Genomic DNA, 15438 nt, shown 5'->3' with positions numbered 1-15438 from the left:
TCCCTCCCACACCTTTCTCTCTCCGCCAGAGCTCTGAGTGCTACTGACGAACGGTATGAACAGACCTACATCTCAGCGTCACACACGTCTCAACCACAAAAATTGCACATGGATTAACTTGTCATTTTAATCTATAGCACCTGTATTATTCGGCCCCAAAGTCTGGCAGCAATCAATGGGGGAGGACGTGGCGGTGTGAGAAGCTATTAGCAAGCTAAAAGGATACCAAAAGTGAATACATGCTGAGGGACTTTTAATCACTCTGACATTCTTTATTCTTTATATATGAGACTGACACTATGTGTTAATGTCTAGTTTACTGGAGACACTAATGGAGAGGCAGGAGTTACTGCTGACACTCACTGTATATATACAGCCCTGTCTGAATTACTGTTGTTTATTGGCCCTATAATGGCAAGGCGGTGACGACAGGTTGTTGAATACATACTGCTTATGCAAAACAGCAGATGCACTGCAAGTGGATCTATGGAGTAGTTCTTACACAGCCTTAGGAGGATATAACAAATAGAAAGCTTCAGATTACTCTCTGTGGGAGGGGAGCATCCCTGGAGTTTAAAATGAGGGATTTGACTTCTCAGAGAGCAGAGCTCCATACAAAAACCAAGAAGGTTAAAACTATTCATTGTATTGTCAGAGGGAATAGAAGACAGTTTGTGGATATGCCGCCATAGTGTCCGAAATAAAGCTTATGATCATGTTTTAGTTGGACAGACATTGTTATATTAAGCAGATTCCCTTGACAATCACTTTGAAACAAGTGATTCTCACTGACAGGCTTATCGAAATGTACAAAGGAAACTGGCAGGTTTAATTACACGCAGTCGTGTTCCCCCCAAAATATCTTGCTGATGCTTCATTTTGTAGATCTTGAACTGTGCTTAGTGTGTGGCCTAATTTTCATCAAACCAATCAGGGTCAAGGCTGATGTCGACTGCCAATGTTCTGACATGTAGCAGACTAATGTTAATTGTCAGCTTGCTGCCCAACAACTCACTCTGACTGACAGTTCTCCGAGGACCTGTAGGCCAATAATCACTCTGATGAGGTCACTGGTAAAAACCACAACGCGGCAGTTGTTGTGGCAGTTATACTTGTGCTTACTACTATTATTTTATAGTTAGCTGAGGGACTTGCTGTCTCCATAGGAGTCTGGACATTACACAATCTGCATGCTATACAGAACACATCGAGGCGGTGTGTAAACAAAGGCCCACCCTTGGGTGTGATTGTGCCATTGTAAGAGAGATACAAGACACCCTTCAGCAGACAAGACAATAAATAATTTTGTTTAAAATGCATTGTAATTTAAATCACATGTAAATGGATTTATCCAGCAAACAATGTAAATGCCTTCCAAGATGTGTCCTGAATGTCAACATCTCTGAACCATTGTGGTCTGCATAATTGATGTTGCCCCTTTTGTTCAAAGAAGAGCCCTAACGGATGTTTTGATGCTTTCAAAGTGTTTGTGAGCCACAGGCAGTGCAGTCTTCACAAGTTTAAGGATTTATTTGCCTTTTATTTCCCCAATTATTGCACTGATATTAAAATAAATAGTCTGGAGGAGACAAGGCAATGAAAGCATAAATCTTCCTCATGTGATGTTGAAAAGCTACAGTGCATCATGAAACTTAATGCACAAATGGAAAGCTTTATTGTCACAGCTTTGCTTTATGTACAGGAACATAACAAAATGTGGATGCATGAGTGTGTTGTCCACTGAAACTATAATGCATATTGCAACACACACACACACACACACACACACACACACACACACACACACACACACACACACACACACACACACACACACACACACACACACACACACACACACACACAAAAACACACAAAAAAAACCCCAAAACAAATGCCTTTGATGCCTGTGACTGCACAAAGCATACCTTATCTTCCAAAACGCACAAAGCAATTGGGAGCTTTTGATGGCCTTAAACCATCCTCTGGCCCTCTGTTTCTACCTTCACATCAGTCACACTTCCCCTCACTCTGTTACTTTTTCTCTCAGAACAACTTCAATTCAGAAAAAATAGGCTAAGATGAAGCTTCTTTGAGATAGAGGAGATGTGAGTATTAATCACTATCACACTCTCCCACAGTCACCACGCCATCTGATACTCTTTGTCTACTGGTGTTAATTAATGCGTAATGAGAGACGCTGATGTGTGCATTTTAAATCAATTACTTTTCTAAAACTACTCTAAGGGGATTCTCAGCCACTTTTAAAAAAGCGTCAACTTGTGAGCTCATCGCTTTTGTACTTGTAGTCTTTAAACTTGTCAGTGGTGTGACCTTCAGGAAGTTTATCCTAGAGTTATTTGTCACAATTAAACATGCAGAGTAATCACTGACTGTGTGTGTGTTTGCGTGTGTGTTTGTGACTGTGTGTGTGTGTTCATGCTTCCTTGGATATGCAGAGTGCCTCTTGTTCTCAGTGAGGGCTCCCCCAGCATCTGGCCAAGTCCTGTGAGCCCTGTGGCGGTGTTTCAACAACAATTCGTTGCAGGGGCAAACATGCGCGCCGTCACTGCACTCTCTATCCCCTGCTATGAGCAGCCCAGCAGACTGGGGAAAGCAATGAGAAGCTCAGCTTTGCAAAACTAGCTTTCATGTCATTTCTGTTTCCAGAGTTACACTGCTCGGCCTCGGGGCTTGACTTGAGATGGATGCTGCTCTCATCCTCCTCGGCTTATCGCTACCCCTCGCTCAGTTCTATCCAAATCCCCGCCTTTCTCTACCAAATCACCTGTCTCTCTTTGCTTGCCTCCATCTTCCTGCCCATTGCTATTCATTGCTCCTCGCGACTACCTTTCTGGTTCACTTTATGTTTATGTGGTGTGCTTTCCATTTCTTTATCTCTGTTATCCGTTACAGGCTCCCCATCCCACTCCTTCTATCTCGCTGTGCGATGATTGCACCAATGCATTTATAGAAGATTGTGTATTGTTACACTGCACTGTTTGCCACTTTGCCACCTCTCTGCTATTTCAAAAATCAATTACCCATCAAATAAAACGATAAACAGTAAAAGCGGCTCTGTGCTGCTGTTTGTGTCTAACTGTGCCAAATTGTTTAAAATCACTCTGATGGGAAATCAAAACACTGGAGGCATAAGAAAGCCTGGAGGACGGTGCTGTTTCTGTAGATCTAATTATCTGACACCTCTACGGCAGGACAACCTGGTACACATATGACACAATGATTCGTCCGCTGACAAGCTGCATGCTGATCTCTCACTAGACTTTTCAAATCAAGGAACCAAATATGGAGACACTGAAGCAAGTAATTATGGGTAAGGGGGAAGAGGAGTTAAACAGAGAAGGAGGTACCGGGGAGAAAGTGAGGAAGGAGATGCTGTGCTCAGGTGGTTTAGAGCAGATATTGCATGCCTTATCTGTCACCTGCAGGTCTGTGCTTATTATAGAGAGAGGCAAAGTCAGAGCAGAATGTAAGGTGAGTACATGTGTGTGCGCGCGTGTGTGTGTGTGTGTGTGTGTGTGTGTGTGTGTGTGTTTGTGTGTGTGTGTGTGTGTGTGCGCGCTTGTCCATACAGAAAAGAAATGCCGAGAGTCAAACCACAGCAATGCCTTCACTCCTTCCAAAATGCAGTTGCAGACAATAAAAAGAAAACAAAGAAAAAAAAACAAAGAAAAAACAAAACTGAGCTGCTCTTTCTTGATGTTTTCTGAAGGTCACAACAACACGGATCTCACAACTTCTCAACACTTGTACTTTACGCAGCACTACACAAGTTCTCAGCAGCGAAATAAGCCGGAGAACATTTGGGTCATTTCTGCTCCATACATACCAATAAATACTATGAAATCAGTGCTGACAGGGAGTCTTTGGGGATATAACAACACTACCAAACACACTCTGGCACTGGTACAATCCTGTAGAATTGAAAACACGCACACTAACCGGGGGATAGTTGAAAAATCAGGCATTTTTTTATGATAAGAAAAAGATATGACTCGGTGCTCTATCATTAGACACCTGAAACATTTTAGAGATGGAGGAAGTCTGAGAAGCTTCTCAGTCAACCGTAGCAGGCTTTTTAATAAAATCGCTGCTAGGCAGAACACTTTCCTTTTGTAGGAAATGGAGTATAATAATTGTAGTCAGGACTGGCAATATTATGTGTCATAAAGCACCCCTTAGATCTTAACTGAACCTCCACCTAGGTGAATAAACATTTTATGATCTATTATTTACAAGTTTAAATAGACTGAGAATGTTTTCTGCAAGGTATTATTACTGAATGTTATGTCTAACTTGACTCAATAACACAAGTTTAATTGACACAGACGTGAATGCTTCCAGTCGCCTCTCTGTCCTGCTAAATCTGTGCTAAATTCGAAGTAAATTTAAGCTCTTAAGTCTATTTTGCAAGTGTTGGTGGTGCTTTTTGTGCTTTGGACGGTGGTGGCATGTGGCTCACAGTCACTCATCAACGTGTGGAAATCAACTCAGCAGTCAATAAACTCTCCTCCCAGCTCAAGGTTTTCAAATGTAATCTTGTAGTAGTAGTACTAGTAAGTACTGATGAAAGATGGAAAAGAATGGACACCAGCTAAACTAGCATCCTACAAGCCATTGTGCTAAATCCTTGACAGCGCCATTCAACCAGGTGACTCTTTTTGTTGTTCTGATCTGACGAAGCAGGGGACTCTGGCGTGTGTGCTTTGCAATGAACAAGGACGAGTGTGACAGTGGGAATGTGAGGTGCTGTCCCGATCCTGCAGTGGATCACTGCCATACGCTGTTCAAAGGCGGCTGCAGAGTTGAGTTACTGCCCGTGTTTGTGTGGAGCAATCATGAAACTGTCCAGGTCAGGATATGCGGACAGTTAAGTCATTCCACAGCCCAAACCATAAATATGGACAACAATGTAAGAAAACAAAAAAAAAAGGACAAAATTACACAGGAGCTGATCAGATCACATTTCTCTGAAGTTGTACTTTGTATAATTCCATGTGACAAATTAATTACTGATTGATTAAAAATAAAAACATACAATATTTGATATTCTGCATCCAGTAAACTTTTCATATGGAATCCAATATGTATTGTGAAGACTGCATTGTGAGATCTGATGCCTCAGACGGCAAAACGCAGCTCTGTTCTGCTGGCACTGGAGTTGGTATTGTTCACTTGTCAACAAGGAAATGGAGTGCAGTGGACACTGATATCAATCAATATTTCTGCATCACTATGGAGCTCTATTCAGCATTCTGTGGCTCTGCATTGAGTCTTGGGTTCAGAGAAGGACGTCTGTGATGATGGATTCTCTTTCTCTTCTGTCTCTCACTAACACACACAGGTGAAAAATAAAAGAATTTAACTAAATCAACTTCCTTAATTAGGCAAAATGAAAACAAAATAAGTCTGATAAATGTTAGCTTATTAAATTTAGATTTGTGAGGTAATACATTAGTTGACTAAATTATAATGAGCAGAATAATCATCTCCTGCAACGATTATCCGATCTGCAGTTTGTCAATAGTGTCAGATCAGAGCCATTTTTCACCGCTGAGGAAAGAAATGAACATTTTTATTTTATTTTAGAGAATAAATGGTGTCGAGAAGTTTCACTGAGATTTACTATGTTCATATTCTGAAGTCTAATGCGAGACTGCAGCGGAGACACAGTTTCGATCAAGTTTCTGCTGATTTCTCAGTATTGGTAATAACATTACTGTCTTGTGGGCTATAGATATTGCCTTTTTTGTACTTCTCACTTGGCCTGTTTTGTTATTTTTGACAGACTTTCTTTTTTTACTGCAGAGTAAATCAATGTGACAGCAGCACCTAAACAGAGGGATAGGGATACACTGGATTTTTTTTCATAACAGAAGAAAAACACTGACAGTGGTCCACATTTGGTTGCCGGGGGTTATTTGCACATCAGGGTTGGACTGCTGACAGAAATCACGTCAGCTTGCCAGTAGAAGTACAGCTGAAGTGTTGACAGAAGCCGACTGTTGTGCCATAGTGGTAGCAGCTGCCTGTGAGAAGTGAAGCTGCCAGTGGAATAAGAATGGCATGCCAGATGTAAGTGGTACCTGCCAGTGAATAAGATATAGCAGAAGACATCATACTCACTGTTGGGGATGATACTGCTGTTTAAGGCTCAGCAATGTGGCTTAAAAATACTATTATGACATTTTCAGGCTATATCTCAATACACAATATGTAACTCAATATTTTGAAATCTCCTCTTAACTGCTCTCAACTAATAAAATACAAAATTAAATGAGCTTGTCTCAGGTTGGAGGTGCCAATATTTTTGCGACGAACTTGAAGCTTTCCGTTAATAGCTAGCTGTTAGTGGTTGGGAGAAATGTTATTTGTAATTCAACATGTATATATTATATCATAAATTGTTACCACGTTGCTTTTAAATGTGTTTTTTTTTTAACTGTGGAGAATAAAAACACGCTGGGAAATATTGTAAAACTTTGTCAGAAGACTATTGGCACTGACTTAAGAGATCTTGATTATGTTTACCAAGTCAGCGCTACCCAGAGGGCAAAGGTCATCCTAGCAGACCTCATCACCCTCTATATGTAGAGTTCTGGCTCCCGCCATCAAGCAGGAGGTTTACATTTCCTCGGAGGGCCAAGTCGAAAAGATATTTGTGGTGTTTTATCCCGTCAGTAGTTGTATTTTCAAGTAAGTTGGGTTATTAATTAAGTCACCTCTGAACTCTTTATCTCACTGCAATTCATATCCTAATGACATCTGTAGTATGTTATAAGTACTTAAATCTATTTATTGTTTTATTTTATGATGTTGGTTGTGGATGATTTTGGTTTACTGGTGCAAACCAGGGACAACAAAGACTTTGTAATCTCAACTAATAAAATAAGATAATCCTTTATCAGTCCCACAGTGGAGAAATTCAGTGTTACAGCAGCTGTACAGAACAATACAATAGTAAAGAAAATAATTACAAATATTAAAATATCAAAATGTTCGATAATAACAAAGCGATAATGCAATAATGTGAGCAGGAAACCACCTAACAGCTCTCCAGTTCATATATCAACAGTATTTGCAAGTCGTATTGGTGTTCCAGGGGCAAAAAATGTCGGTCTGGAGTCCTATATATAGAAAACACACGGCCTCATTTGCTCACACTACCATTTAACTGTTTAAGCTTAACTGTTACTGTGGAGCCCTTAAACGTTACGATTTATTCACTGTGAACTGGAAACAAATAAACAGCTCTCCAGTCTATACATTAATAATGTTTGCAAGTCTTCTGGTGCTCCGTTATCTTAAAATGCGACTAAATAGTTGCAGTCTGGAGCCCTGCAGATACAAAAACACACGCTTTGCCTGCCCGAACACTATTGCTCAGGAGAAAGTTGTCTGAATGGATGGAGGATTGTCTGTGATGAACAATGTTTGTGGGTTTGTGTGTGTGTGTGTGTGTGTGTGTGTGTGTGTGTGTGTGTGTGTGTGTGTGTGTGTGTGTGTGTGCGTGCGTGCGTGCATGTGTGGGAGAGAGTGTGAGAACCAAAATGCCAAAGCGAATCTCATACTAGTACCTTAAAAATATGACGTAAAAGTATAAAGTTGTTTGCAATGTAGTCATTTCATACATGCCAGTTGGAACAAACCACAAAACATTGGGTATATTTGATATATCACACACCCCTACTACTGCTATTTGTGTTACAGTGCAAAGTCAGAACAATATCATCAATATCATTACTTTTCGGAACATTACCCTAATGATGCTGTGGTGTGACTTTGAGTTTTAAATAGGCATAGAGAGCGTTCACAGCAGCTCATGTCTTCTTTGGCATAAAGTTGAATCTGTCAGTGGCTTTGCTGTATCTTTATGAACAGACTACAGAATACATTTCCTAAGTGATGTTTTCAGAAATATCAGATGATGTGACATGTTGAGTGTCAGAATCCTCCAACTCCTCTATCATCAATTTTATCCAGTTTAATAGAAAACTGTATAAATACTGTCTATACAAGCTTCCACGAGTTTTGAAATCTGCTGCAAACTTCGCTGCCAATATTTTCAACAATTACGGCCTGATTATATTCAATAAACTCCAGTTTTTCACAACAGATGATCGTGACAGTGGTTACCTCCCAGTCTTGTCTTTAAATTGCTCACGCTTGTGTTGTTGTGGATCAACTCTGAATGAAGCGAAGAAAGTGAATGAAGATAAAGATGATTATTTCAAGACTTCCCCCTGTGAGAGAAAACTATCCAGCTCATCCAACATAATTGGTGTTTCTGCAGCTATTTCTGACTGACTGAATCAAGGGACGTTAAGGCTTCCAGTGTGCTGTGTACAGTGTTTCCCACACTACCTCCAAAATTCTCAAAATCTCCACATCAAGTGATTGTTAGTATGCTGTTACTTTTTTTAAGCCATTCTCACACAAAGTCCTTTAATTTTGGAAGTTATCAACTATCCAGTCCGACAAGCTTCAGCAAATCATATATGTTCCATACAGTAGACCCAATAGTTGTGCATATCTTAGACACAATATCACATTTATATAATGTTTAATTTAAGACATAATGAACATCAATAAACATATTTTTTGTACATGTGTTTCTGTCATCTGGAGTTATAATGTTGACAGCCTCCAATTTTAATCTACATTTTCACATACTGTGCACATATTATCTACTTGTTAACTACTGTCTAGTAAATGTATATTTCATTTTTCAGTGTATAGTGTTTATACCACATATACCAGCCTTCTCACTTTCTGACACTAAATAGCTGTCTATATAGTGAAACATAGCATCATGGCATTCATTTTTACTGTCTGCACGGTATAACTGTTTCATATTCTTATGTCTTCCTAATTTTCTACTTACTACATACATATGTTGCTATTTTTGAGTTCATTTTGGCATTCTCTTACTGCCAATATTTGGCATTGATTCATTTCAGTCCCACTGCTATTTTTGCTTCTATTAAGCCCATCCTGCTTATCAAAAAGTCCCACTTTACATGTTCTGGTTGTAGCTCTTTGATTGAATTTGCTGTATCCTTCCACAGTTTGCCGCAGAAGCAGTTCAGTGTGCTCAAAGGAGTAATTAAAGTTTTTATTAAAGAATTGTATCGCCTGTTGCATTTTTTTTGTGTTTTGTATTTTGGTGAAATGTGTCAGTTAACTGACCAAAGTTCCAATTAATACACTATGAAATGAGTGAGTTAAAGGTTAACCCTCTCTGCTCTGCCACAATTTCCCATCCGTTGTTGCTCAGTCATCCTCAGCCTCAGCATCCCTAAATATTGCTCTACATCTGCTTTCTTTTCTACACACGTGACTGTCTCATACGTTTAACTTACCTGCTGTAGTTAGGCACAGCTCCTCATCACTGTTGTCCTGACAGTTGTCCTGGCCGTTACATAAGAAGCTGCGGTCTACACAGTGGCCGTTTCGACACTTGAAGCGAGCCTCCGAGCACACCAGTGGGTTTCCTGCTGTGGTAGAGTCGAGACAGAGGTCAAAGGTCAAGTGTTAGTTAAAATAGGAATACAGTGAGGTTTCAAAGAACTCCGAGAAACAAGAGCAATTGAGTGAGTGACTCTGAGAAACAAACTTTGGGAAGAGTTTCACATTAAGAAAATATTTAAAAGAATATCCAATTAATATTCTGTTGTGATAGTTTGTGCAGTTTGTTAGAAGTTGTTTTCTGTTGATCTCATGCAATCAACAACATTAATTGCATTTCATGAAATTTAAAGAGGAAAACACAAGTATTCCATTTTCATGGGGATTTTCACAGAAGAAATTAAACATGAAAACAGTCTGAATTAAAGTAGTGATGCCTTTGATGTGAGGGGCTTGATAAAAGTCAAACTGGAAAAAAAAAACACGTAAAAAAACATTCACAATCCTGCCTGGCACTAGCACTCCCTTTTAGCACATGTTCTGGTTTTGTCTCTGTTCTTGCGTCTGCAAAATGAGGCCGAATTATCTTGTGAGAAGATCCAGACAATTACACAGTAGTGACGCAGTATGTGCTGGGAGCGTGGAGCAAAGCTCCATTTAAATGGCGAGATTAGATTTGTGAGCGTGGTGCCCTGCAGGCGAGGAACACTGCCTCTGACAATGGTGAGTGATCGGCTTGATGCACGCTACCCACTGGGAAAGCGAGGAGGGGGTCATGTGAGGACAAATAATATGCCTTATAATGCAAGCTACACCTGGATCCTAGAGCTCCTCTTGTCCTTCATTTCAATACAACATGTGTATTCACCTGACTAAAAGGCAAAGCTAGACCCAGGGGTGCCGAGTCAGGAGTTACAAGCAATGCAAACAAATAAAGATGACTCAAACTTTTTGAAAGGGTAATAGAATTTTCAACATTGCCATTCATACACTGTCACTACTATTACTATCTGCTCTAAATGCAGGATTTGATAGTGAGTGGAGGGGACAGCACCAGTGCAGAAATTGTATTCTTCATAGAATGACTCTCCTTTTCCTCTGGAAGGAGAGACATAAAGAATACTTCACACCTTAGAAAGCACAAGCAATACGGCATTACAAAAACTAAAGCAGAGCAAAAAAACTCTAGTGACAATATCTGACCACACCGTTCAGAATCAAATCTAAAGACGGCAACAGTTACATGATTATGTGTGTGGTGTACCTCCAGAAAAACACTAAGATGTTTGCCTTTAAAAATTAACCACCCAACCTCCTAAGATGGAGGCTGGGATGTCAGTTCAATTTAGTAAGTGAGGTCTTCTCATTTTTTTTGTTCACAGTGGAACACAATGAACAATGTAGATCAGAGAGGGAAGAAAGAAGAGAGACAGGAGAGATGTGCAAGATGTGCAGAGGTGTGGCGATTGTTATCTTAATTGGATATCTTTATTATTCTTACTGTTTTTGCTTGCTGCTCCTTAATTAAATCAGTTAAAGAGTGCTGTTTTTCCATTATTTTGCACTGACCCATTCAAACTATATGCAAGTATTTTGGGGAGATTGCACTGATGAAGCATATTAAACAGGTACTCAAGCTGTTTAGTATTGCAGTTGTTGTGTGACTCAGAAGAGATAATTGTCTGCTTTTACACCTGAAACAACAGAGGACAGGATATTCTTACATGTATTTCTCTGGGTCAAGCTCCAAAAGCACTTTACCCTACATCTCCCATAATACATAATAGCAACTTTTACTTAGACCTCTGCCTGCCTGATTAAAGAATACATTTTTCAAACTTCACACCCCATATTTGTCATTTAGGCTTTTTGTTATACATTTACAGTCTCCAAGCCTAAGCTGAAGCTGTTTTCTCATATGAACTACAATGTCCAGATAATCAGACACACCCACTTGCTTGCTGTGAAATGTGCCTGCTCTAGTCACGCGTGGGCACAATCAGACATTACATTGACTCAGTACTAGGAAGCTTGCAGGGTAAAGTCTGTTTAGTATCTGCTCCGACTGATTTGGACATTTGTGTTGTCACATACAGCTCGTTATAATTCAGGTTTGCAGTGCATGTGCGGGACAGTAGATCAGCGAGCAGGCCATGACTTCTGGTGGACATGACATGAGACAGATTGCTTTTAAAGGAAATGACTGTCGTGTGAGACTCACTGCAGTTCTCCTCGTCACTCCCATCAGGACAGTCACTGAAGCCGTTACAGCGAAAGCGTCCGATGATGCAGTGGATGCCATTAGCACAGGCGAAGAATGTGGGGGCACACTTTGACTTGACCTTAGCTAAGGACAGATGAAGGGTTGGGGGGAAGTGGTGGAAAGAAAAACAATGGATGATGAAGCAATTTGTAATGCAATATGTGATGTTTTATGACATAATTAACCTTGGCTGTTGCACAAAAGAAGTTCTCTTAATGTTTTTATGGTAATAATGTAACTGACAACTGTATGCTCTAAAACTAAAACAGCAATTTAACCATCAAGCATTGTACAGGGTTCAAACAGTCAAACAGCTGCTTTTTGTTATAGAGGACCAATTAGTTACTCAGCTCATTTTGTTCTGTAATGCTTATCTTCATGTTCTCTGAAGTATGACAAGTAAAGGGTAAGATCCTGAGCATAAAGTACTGATAGGAGAAAGAAAACAAGTTAATGACAAAGACAAAGGGAGCAAATCATGTGGGAGAGTGTTTGTATGGATTCTGCCATTGATCAGCCTAAGCAGGCCACGGGTCTTATCTCCCAGGACAGGCCTGACTGAGACTGAGTGACGAGCCTGCAGAACATCAATGCCTGGCATCCTCCGTTTAGCACTAGCCCCTAGTTTTAACTCAAACACATTGATCTTCCCTGGCAGAAGGAGAAAAACAAGATTGCAGGTAGATGAAGGCAAAGACATCAGAAAATAAAGGAGCTCGTTTTAGCTCAATTGCCGTGAAGACAGAATTTTAAAGTCTGACGGCAGCAAAAAAAGACATTTAAAAGACACTGCGCTACAGACGGTGGAATTTTCAGCTTATAATAATGGACCGCAGCTGTGTGAAATACAGTACCATCTCTCAGACCTCTGTTTCTCCACTCTGGCCATTGTTAAACTACTCATGGATTATTCCCTTCCAGAAATTTGCATTATAATACAAGCTTAAACTTGTAAATTTGGCTTTGTGTGAGAGCTACTCCTGTAATCGTACTTCTTGGAGACCGAGAAAGAAAAAGCTACCAAATTACTTCTAAGACATTATTATGATACTAGTTAAATAAGACCAGAAGTTAATGCCAGTGAGGGAACAGCATTACAAACATTTTAAACATTACAGAACAACAAAAGGATGGAACAACCCACACACTCAAACACGCAGGGAGGGGGAGAGCAAGTGGGCATACTAGACATCTCAAAGCAAGCCACCAAACAGTCTCTGTTTTTTTTCTCTCGACTGAATACAAATGGTAGAATTGGCCTGCTCATAGGTTGGCATTGTGCCGTCTCAAATGCCAGGGGCGCACATTTTTCCCACTACACTATATTGTGGTAGGCTGATTTATGAGCTCTTTCAAGCTGCTACGATTATGTGTAGCAAGGGGGGAGGGCTAGGCATAACAACCACGGGGGTTTGGAGCGCCCGTCTGCAGGATGAAATGTAATCCGCAGAACACGGGAGGAAGCTGGGATAGCGCCCGATCTCTGTGTCTATAGTCTGGGAAGCTTTTGTTTACCTGGACAGCAGCAGCTCTAACTACCCAAAGCTCATTTTTGCATGGTATATCACAGTCATTAGAGTCCAGGGAGGAAAACAGACATGGCTCGGAGCTGTAGCGGAGCACAAGGAAAAAAATGCAAAAATATACTGCTGCGGAGGGTTTAATGAAATTCATCTGGCCACACGCAGAAGCAATAATAATAATACTCTCTATTCGTATTAACTTTATTTTGCCTTTATTTCTGGATTCTTTTGTACCTACTGTGAGAAATAAAATAAAAATTCTGGTCTTGAGGAGAAGTACAAAGTTTCCTTTTCGAAGATGCAACTTTCTTCTTCTTTGCATGGACATGGATCCTGACTTGCCTTTTGTTCATTTGCTTGGCAGGCTTGGTTATAAGGACAGCCCCGTTATTGCTCGGAGATCCCTCATTCACTCCCTCCCTCATCCGAATCCTCATTACCACTTCTACTGCTGGCAGGATTCATCTGACCCAGTGTTTGTGTTTCAAATTAGCTCAAAAGTCGCATGAAGGGCGAGCTCATGAAGGGAGAGTCGTGGGTGGGAGAGACAGTGCTGGTTGCAAGGATAGAGCTAATGTGCTTAGCCATATTCTGGGGATGCGTGGCCCTTTATAACCTGAGCTGAGTAGTTTTGTGGAGCAAGAAGAGTAAAAATGTATTAGAAGGAGCAAGATGGGGGTGGGAGAAATGTTAAAAACACAAACTTATTATGTTTCATTTGATGATCCAGTGAAGAGTGCCTGTTTTATTCAAAATTCAGGCAATTCATGTCAGCACCTCTGACTTCCTCCACAACCTATAACCGTGCATCTCATCCCGTCCTTATCCCTCCTGTCATCGCTCTGTTCCCAGGTTTGAACTGTGTTACTTCCGTGCCATATTTTCTTTCTCTTCTCTGAGCCTTTGTAGAAGTTGTTTACGAAAGAAGCAGGCAGGGTGTTGGGTGGCTTCCAAACTTAGTTCCAGTGTTCAGCTGAGCAGCACAAATGAAAACGAATGAGGTTAGCAGTCGAGCTCGATTCCTTGAGGTAAGACTATCACTAGCAGAAAAACATGGTTGGATCACATACACATACACATACACAACTGTATACAGAACATACAGTTTGAGGACACACAAACAAAGGCACAAAAATACACACATGTCCCCTCTCTTTCTCTCTCTGTCTCTTTCTCTGTTTTGCTGTCTTCTGCACAATTACAGATACACACACACACACACAATACATTGAGGTGCCTATTTTGACACCTGCCTATAGGTTCTTCCACAAGAACATTTTAATTGAGAATACTGTACTGTGCTTTCGCCAAACATCCATACCTCATTTGTTTATTTTCATGGATTTAAAATAACAACAACAAGCAAAAACACCTGAAATGTTTCTACCCAAAGGAAAAACAAAGTTCAAGTCCAGGCCAGGGAGCTGAGCACCCTGGCATATTTTGGTTTTAAGAGTAAATCATTTGATAATCTAAAATGAAGATGAAACAGAATAACACTGTTTGTCTCTTCTTCCGCTGTCTTTATCTCCCCCCCGGCTTTAGCATTCATGTCAGGCTGAATCTGACAGCACAACTCCTGTTGCAGATAGCGTTGCTTTGCTCTTCCCCAATATGCACCTCTATGCCCTTCTCCGCACTTCTCCCCTTTTCTCCCTCTCCTCACTTCCCTGGAGAACTGAATAACTTGTTCGGCACAGGTAGGCTTGGTCGTGATGGGCATGCATGATTGACAGAGTGAGAAGGAGAGAGACTGGAGGGAGAGACTAACAAGAAAGAAAACAGCGCAAGTAGAGTGAGCGGAAGAGAAAAGAGGCCCCGTGAAAGAGTGGAGACAGGTGAGGACTTCAAAGGTTTCTTTGACCTTGTTGGGCATTTCTTAGGGGAGGAAATCAATAGGTAATGGAGTCAGGATGTAAGCAAGAAGGCCAAGGGTAGTTTCAGTCTAAAGGGCCTGGGGATCAAAATAATCATTCCGCATGTTTCACTGTCTAAGCCTTGCGCGCTAGTCGTACAATACAATAATCATCCGTGAAGGAAGAAGCATTGTAACATTACAGAACTGCCTTCATTTCAAGGGCCAAGCGTTTATGGGCCACTGGAGTTCTGCAAAGCCATCCAACTTCATGCTAAATGAGGAAGCAAGTGCGGCTCGTATACCATACAGTGGGCGCAAGTGCAAAAATATCAGCAATATTTCAACAACTCCCGATAAAAGTGGAG

At 40.8% G+C, this 15438-nt stretch overlaps 1 protein-coding gene across 2 annotated transcripts in view; it reads right to left on the bottom strand.

The window, feature by feature from the left end:
• The window catches only part of ldlrad3 (low density lipoprotein receptor class A domain containing 3), an 87558-nt gene that overhangs the window by 33248 nt on the left and 38872 nt on the right, over nucleotides 1-15438 (bottom strand). The window contains exons 3-4 of one of the 2 annotated variants that reach the window (XM_042496802.2): nucleotides 11651-11776; nucleotides 9384-9515 (exon numbers count right to left, since the gene is read on the bottom strand). In XM_042496802.2, the coding sequence (XP_042352736.1) occupies nucleotides 9384-9515; nucleotides 11651-11776 (258 nt within the window). Of the gene's footprint in view, nucleotides 1-9383; nucleotides 9519-11650; nucleotides 11777-15438 lie in introns of both variants that reach the window. The other variant, XM_042496801.2, reaches the window with a different exon arrangement.

The sequence above is a fragment of the Plectropomus leopardus genome, chromosome 7, assembly GCF_026936395.1.
Source record: "Plectropomus leopardus strain MGB_pleo_1.0 chromosome 7, ASM2693639v1, whole genome shotgun sequence".
In the NCBI taxonomy this organism is placed as follows: Eukaryota; Metazoa; Chordata; class Actinopteri; order Perciformes; family Serranidae; genus Plectropomus; species Plectropomus leopardus.
Note: the sequence above shows the minus strand (reverse complement) of the source record. Positions and strands in the feature narration are given on the sequence as shown.